Source organism: Corapipo altera, unplaced genomic scaffold, assembly GCF_003945725.1.
Source record: "Corapipo altera isolate COAL_440 unplaced genomic scaffold, ASM394572v1 49, whole genome shotgun sequence".
NCBI classification, from domain to species: domain Eukaryota; kingdom Metazoa; phylum Chordata; class Aves; order Passeriformes; family Pipridae; genus Corapipo; species Corapipo altera.
In genome coordinates, this window is record NW_020884879.1 from 13,552,093 (window position 1) to 13,559,347 (window position 7,255).

General features: G+C 49.5%; 1 protein-coding gene across 3 annotated transcripts; it reads left to right on the forward strand.

Annotated features, from left to right (window-relative positions):
• Positions 1–2,244: 2,244 nt before the first annotated feature.
• On the forward strand, positions 2,245–7,255 carry LOC113944927 (translation initiation factor IF-2-like). 3 transcript variants are annotated; one of them, XR_003526893.1, is made up of 3 exons: positions 2,245–2,551; positions 5,172–6,265; positions 6,912–6,983. XR_003526893.1 is itself a non-coding variant. In XM_027638618.1 (2 exons), exons 1-2 carry the CDS (start codon positions 2,440–2,442, stop codon positions 7,241–7,243), a joined length of 444 nt encoding a protein of 147 aa, XP_027494419.1. In that variant the 5' UTR covers positions 2,245–2,439; the 3' UTR covers positions 7,244–7,255. The 3 variants fall into 3 exon arrangements, 2 of the variants coding, with proteins under 2 accessions (XP_027494419.1, XP_027494418.1); XM_027638618.1 differs by lacking the exon at positions 5,172–6,265 and having other exon boundaries at positions 6,912–7,255; XM_027638617.1 differs by lacking the exon at positions 6,912–6,983 and having other exon boundaries at positions 5,172–6,491.

Here is a 7,255-nt window from a genome sequence, read left to right on the forward strand (position 1 = left end):
CTTCCAACCGAAGAGTATTTTAGACTACCCCGACAATGCACCAAGGACAATCAGTATATGAAGAAGCTCAGAACAATTAAACGTATTCATATTAAATATTATTTTGAGAGGTTTGTTGTAGGTAGTCTAGCACTTCAAATATAAAAATCGTCTGGGGAAAAGGGAAGGTCATATGTGAAATTACAAAAAGGAAACACTCATAAATTTCACAGTTTTTCTGTTAGTTGTGGGATTTGGGGGGTGGGGTGTGTTGGGGGTTTTGTTTCTTTGTTTCTTTGTTTTATTTTTTGTTTGGTTTTCATTTCTGTGATACTCTTATTATAGTCTTTCCAAAGAAGAAGGACCCGGTCTCAGTATTAGGTTAGCTCAGTTCTCTTCCTCTGGATTTCCTGTATCTTTGGAAGCAAAAGCATATACTGTTTCCTTGGTTGAAAGCAAAACAAGGAAAAACCAAGAGGACTTTATTTTTATCACTGTAGTAAGTGCTAATTATTTTCTTATTGACTTCATGCAATCAGAATACAGCAGAAAAAAACCCTCTGAAGGTAAGGATGTTCTAGGGTTTACTGATATTTCTTATTGACTCGAAACAACATACTTACAGCTTCACATTATACTGTGGGGTTTTGGCTTTTGAGGTGTGTGATTTGACAGAGGGAGGAGGTGGAGAGGGAGTGTCCTAATCAGTACTAGGCTGATTTTGCGATTTATGCATGGGACTCCAGTGTAGTGTTCCAAAACCTGTCCTGGTCCTGAGGAGAGCACTGAGGAAACTGCAAGCCTTGGGCCTGGACACGGATGCAGAAGAAAGCAGATCAACTATGGCTGCTTTTGTAATTCACCTTATCCTCTGCTATGGAGTTCATTTAATGGGTAAACACGTTCTCCATTGCTTGGTCTCTTTCTGTCCCCTTCTCCAAGTGAATTCATTTGTTTAAAATCCTAAAAGGTGGTATAAGGTCCTATTGAAACCCAGCAACCTAAGGGGTGGGAGTGGATTAGATTCCTTCATTTCCTTTTGGTAATCCCAAATGCAGCTATCTCTGGTTCCTTAATCTCCCCTAGAGTCGGATTACCACCCATTTGAGCAAGTGCAGCTGGAGTTAGGAGATGACAAGCATGCAAAGAAAGTGCCAAGAACTCCTGAGGTGACCAAGATGTCGGGGTAGCCCTGGCCACCCCGCAGCGCCCAAGGGTCCCCCAGGGCCCCAGGCCATGGAGCAAGGAGATGGTTGATGGCCCTGGGCCGGGCAGTGCCCACCAGCCCCCGGCACGGACCGGTCTTTCTTCTCACTGTGGTTCCGCAGCTGGAGGGCCACCGCTGGATTGCTTTGGCACTTCATTTGCCTCATGACAGACTTCTGCCAGCCTCATGGCTCTCTGACATGGCCAGGCTAGCAACACTCTGCCATACATGAATATGTAATATATATATATATATAAATATATATATATATACACACACACACACACATACATATGGATGGATGTTCCCACATTTGCCAGAACAAAGAACTGACATAAAATAGTCCGTGAAATGTGGAGTAAATTCAACCTTGCTTATGCATTTCTCTGTCCGCCTGGAAAAAATCAACCCACGTTAAGACACGTGTATGTGTGTGCGGTTACTTTTTGAAACAATCCCTCATATTTGATTGAAATGGAATATGCTACCATGTATATTTAAGATTAAAGCTTTATTTTTAAAGGCCTGTAATCCTTTCAAGGAGATTTTGTTGATATAAGACTTCATCAGAAAGTAATTGTGGATTGTATAGCTCTGACCTTTGCAGAAAGCAGGGTGCAGGTCTGCACAGATGAGAAATACTGTGCATCAATTTCTTGGGAAGCCCCTGCAGACCAGCTAAGTATGCATACAAGTTCAAGAATTTATTTAAAAGGTTACAATTAGTGGTTCAGTCGTCAAAGTTGGGGATGTGGTATTTTTATACTGAGTGAAATACATGATTTAAATATACTTAAAAAAAAAAAAAATAAGGCCAGGCCTTCTACACAAATTGGAGGCAGCTAAATGCTCTTTTGTGCCTGCAGCTCTAAGGAGGCTGTGATGCATGTGAAGGAAAGTGACTGACTTAACTCATTGAGATTCAGGGAACGACCTGCCCTCTTTTGGAAAAAAAAAAAAAAAAAAGAAAGGCAAGAAGAAGACGAAAAGTAAGTGTGTATGTGTGTGTGTGTGTGTGTGTGTGTGCGTGTTCGTGTTCGTGTATGTGTGTGTGAGAGAGAGAGAGGAGAGAGGAGGGGGAGACTCACACGGAGTCCTGCTTTTCTGAGCTGAGAGCTGACGGTTCCTAAGCAGAAAGTATTAGGAGAAACACAGCATCTTGTCTCTTTGCTGCATTTACACAATGAAATCACTTCTATTTTTATTCTTGCTAACCGGACGGTTTTGCTTGAATCCACTCCGAGCGATGGACAATGGGAACGAACAAGTACTTAAAAACAACTAGAAAAAAAAAAAAAAAAGGAGGAAAAAACCCAAACAAACCCAATCACGCTGGGATGAGGATTACTCACTTTAGCACTGGCTGTAAGTACGAGGTCTCTTGCTGTATTTCAGAGCGATAGTGACAGGCTGATGTTTAGGTTGGTGTTGCTCCGGTTTGTTTTGATTCTTTGTTGTTCTGCCTTTATTTTTTTTTTTTTTAATCTATCACCCCCTCTTTATCGGTCTATCAGTCTTCTGCCGACTTACTGAGATAAGATAATAAAAGCGGGAGAGGGGCGGACGTCTGAGCGGAGAGCGGCGCGGCGACAGGGCAGCAGTCGGGGGTGCGGGGCTCCGCGGGAGCGGAGGATTGTCCGATGTTGGCAGTGGTGGGGACAGAGGACTGTTTTCGACATCAGTTTGTGGCCTTAACTGGAATGAAAATGAGTTTGTTGTTGTTTTTTTTTTTTTTGGCACTGGAATTTGCACGCCTGTGTGTGTACATAAACATCCGCAGGCAGCGCGATCTGCTCGGGTCTGTGTAGTGCATCGTGCGTCCGCCCAGCTTGAAGGAATGCGGTGGTCAAAACAGCTTTCCAGATGTTTGGTTTTTTGGAATTCCAAACCCACCCCCCCACACACACCACCACACACACACGCTCCTCAAGTGTACGTGGGATAGGAGTACTTCTCCCTGGAAGGATTTGCTTTAAATAAACTAAGACCAGAACTGTCTCCCTCTCGCCTAGCCTAGTTGCTTTTCTCCCCCTCCCTTTCCTCCTTTCTTTCTTTATTTCTGTGAGAGCGCTCCTGGGAAAGCGGATCGGTTGGAGGGGAAGGCTTTTGAAATCGTGGGGGAAAATGTAAGAGAATTGAGAGGGTCCGGACTTTCTTTGTGTGGTGCTGAAGCCGCGGAGCTGCTTTGTGCTTTGGAAGGAGAAAATGGCGAGTCCTATTGTGCTTAGGCCATTTTCTTCCGGTACAAGGGTTTTCCCCCAAATCTTAAACACTTCAGGGCTCTTTTGAAAGAAATCTCCCAGCCTACGAAGTGTGAATGGCTTCAGCTCTGCCTTTTCCGCAACCGGTAGCACCTCACATTCGAGAGATCCCACACATTTCTCCTTGCAGGGCTAGTGCACAATTTCTAAAGCTGCTGCATTCAGACCCTTTTGCAGCGGAGGGGCTATTTCAGCTGCTCTTTGCCCGCGTTATTTAACTCAGGAGAGCAGGTTATGAGAGAAGTGGGGACCGAAGAAATAACATTACGAGACCTGTCCTTCCTTTTAAATGCTAAGGAGCAGCGTTGGCCAATTGTGTGTGTGTTGTGATCTGAGAAAAGATTCGTGAACCACGGGCTGACTTTTCCACTAAGTTATTTAAACTTTATGTATACATACATGTATGTGCATGAGGCAGAGAGTGTATCTGTGTGCGCGTGCATGTAGCCACGTAGTAAGATCTTTCTTTTAGATTCGGAAAGAGACCATATATATGTAAACTGAGATTTTAGAGCATATTTAACCAGTGTGTGCAAGGTATTCCCGTTGAAAGGTGTAATTAAAAATATAGTTTGCAATGTTGTCAGTTCTTTTCAGCCCATAGGTAGGTACCAGTTACCAAAAACCACTTTTGAATTTCCGTGTTAATTCATTTAAGGAAACAAATGAGAGACCGAGATTTAAACACCCTTGTCTAATATCAACCACTTCCCATTAAAATGTGGGCTTGCCCAGGCGTCAGTGATTAAAAGCTCTTTGAAACAGGAGAGCTATCAAATAAAACACAAGAAAGGTAAATCCTCACCACCACCACCACCACCACCACCACCTTCTTCTAAGGTTCTGAATTTTAAAAAAAATAGCGTTATTAGTGATCACAACAAAGTGAAGGCGTTGGTGGAAGTGCCCCGGAGGGGCCGCAGACTCCCCAGCCCTGCGGTGGCGCGGGCCGAGCGGGCGCGGAGGGGCGCGCAGGGCCACCCGCACGGTCGCGGGAGCAGCGCCCGCTGCCGCCGGCGGGTCAGGACCATGGACAGGGACCGGGAGCAGTCGGTGTCACCCCGGGAAAAGGGGGTGAACGGAGCTGCCTGCCCCCACGGAACGCCGAGGGCCGGGCTGCTCTGTTTTTCTTGCTATCCCTTCCGTGTTGCTGCTCAAGTTTCTAAGCAAAAGATTTGAGAAATTGCATTTATAATTCTCCTGCAGGAGAGCAAGGTCTGTTAAAATGCCATGACAGGGATTTCTCTTCTTACTGCCTGCAAAAGAAGTAAAAGGATCTCTTCATTCTGCATACGATTCCTTTTTTCCCTTCAACTCCGAGCCAAAAATAAATCTACTGCTCGGATCGGCTGAATGACAGTGGTGTAAATTAAATTGATTTTATCAGTGACCAAGTTCCACAATTGGAAAAATTAAATGCCACTTTGACAGACAAGGATAATATGGAACAGATCTATAAAACAGCTCCTTTGAACAACAACAACAACATCAACCCAACAGGAGCCTAGATACTGGCAATCCCAGCTTCTTCATCCTGCTCCGTTATGTCACATCATCTAGTTTGCCTTTCTGCAGAACCGAAATGATTGAAACCATTGTTCGATGCAAAGGGACTAGCAATGATGAGTCATGGACTTTATGCCACAGCAAAGGCAACAGACATGGTTCTCAGGCAAATTTCTTTTTTTATTTTGATCTCTCTTCTAATTGGATTCCCTTTTCAGATGCACTTTGCGACACTTTCAACCCGCCCCACAGCTCCAGCAAACTCAGGGCTGAGCTCCGGGAAGGACAAGCTGCTCTACCTCCACCTAAGAATTGCACAAATGCAACTTCCAAGTCCTTTAGCCAGGAAAAACCCTACTTCTGCACCTGCCACCGGCTTCCCAAGGCGAGAGGAGGCCTTGGGCCACCCCCGCGCTTCCTGCATGCCCTAGTTCGGCCCGGCTCGGCTCGATTCGGCTCACTGCCCGCTCGATGGGGCCTGCCTGCCGCAGAGACACCGCGTAGCTCCGGGGCCGGGGGAGCGAGCTGTCTCCGCACGGATAGCGATCCGCTCTCGCCCGCTGCCCGACGCTGCCTCCCCGGGACGGGCACAGCGGAAACAAAGCCCGTGGGGCACGGCGCGGCCTGGTCTGACTCCGTCGTGCTCCCGGCCCCTTGTCGGGCTCCGGGGTGCTGCGGGCGGGAGACTGGGGCGGTGCGGGACCGAGGGACTCGGCGGTGCCGCAGTGAGGGGAGGTCGCCTGCCGTGCGGGAAGGGTGACCTCTGGGTGAGCCGGCGATCAGGCTCCTCTTCCTCGCTATGACTGTACAGATTCATGTGACATTGAGGCTGGGGAGGTGGGAGGAAGGCGGGGGAGTTGGGGGAGAGGACCCGGAGGGAAGGGGGAGGGATGAACTTTCTGCCGGGCTCGGCTTTTCACACCTTTCTCTCCCGATGATACGTGAGGACGTTTTGGGAGAGAGTGGCTCGGCGGGGTCCCCTCCGAGCAGGTCCCCCTCGACCTTGAAGGGACCCGGCTGGGCCGCCCGGGTCTGGGATTGTGCCGGGTTTCAAGGACACGGGAGATGATCAGGACTTTGGGAGCCAACATCTGCCTGGCTGGTGACGTCAGCAACCCCGTGTAATCCTCTTGTACTGAAGGCAGATGCCTTATTTGTTTGGCTGGAGAGGCATTAATCCCTAATTCTGGAGCAGCAAGCGAGGGGGAGAGACCGGACCGCTTCCTATCCCCCGAAAGCAACTAGCGACACTCTCCTTCTCTCCTGCTCTCCGCGGCTCCGACTGGGCGGAGGAGCCGTCAGCCCCCGGCAGGTTTGACTATTTTCTTTTTGATTATGGTTTTTTTTTTAGTATTCGGAGTGGTTTCATTTTTTTTATTTTTATTTCAATGGTTGGATTTCCCCCTATGGATTTAGTTCTTTGCTCTCGTACGTTCTTCAAGCCGAGAAAGAAGGGGGAAATGCTGCTCCCCACCCCCCTCCATACCCTTAATTTTTTTGGTTTTTTGTTTTTTTTTTTCATTTTAAGCTTTCCTCTGTGCTTGCTCTCCGGGGATTTTGCAGCGGCGGGCAAGGAGGTTGCTCTCTGCGGTTGCCCGCGGCTGGCCCCTTCCCACCTCGCTGCAGAGACTCAGATGCCCGCTCGCCCCGGCGCTGCGGTGATGGGCGTTCCGCCTTGTCTCTCCTCGGCCACAGACCGAGTAGCCCCACAGGCTCGGGTCTGGCCGGTCCCAGATCCGCGTCAGTCCGTGTGGCCCCCCTTCTCTTCTCTTCCCTTCCCTTTCCTTCCTCCCCTTCCCCTTTCCTCCCCGCCCTTCCCCTGCTCTGACTCCCCCCTCTTTTCCTTTTGTCATTGGCAACCGCGCGGCGTGAGGGCTCCCTGCGCCCTTCCCTCCCCGCCTGCCTTTCCTCTCCTCCCCGCCTGCCTTTCTAACGCTCTTGCTTTGTCTGTTTTCCAGGCGGCCGCACGCGGGAGCTGCGGTGCCGAGGGGGGTCGGAGCCGTCTGCCCACTTTGCCCCCAAATGCCCCGGCAAGCTACGGGAAAATCTCTGGGAAGCCCAGCCCGCCGCAGGAGACCGGGTGCCGCCGCATGCAGCCGCAGTACATCCCGCTTCACCTCCTCTCTCTCTCCCGGGCCCTGGGGCCGAGGAAGCAATCGAGGTCAGCCACCTAGTTCCCGGGGTCCGACAGCGGTCCAGCCCGCAGGGTGATGCAAGGCGCCCGGCCGCTCCGCTCCTCCCCGGCGCGCCATCGTCACCGAAAAGGAATGGTCCCCGTCCCGAGCGGTGAAAGATGGCAAAA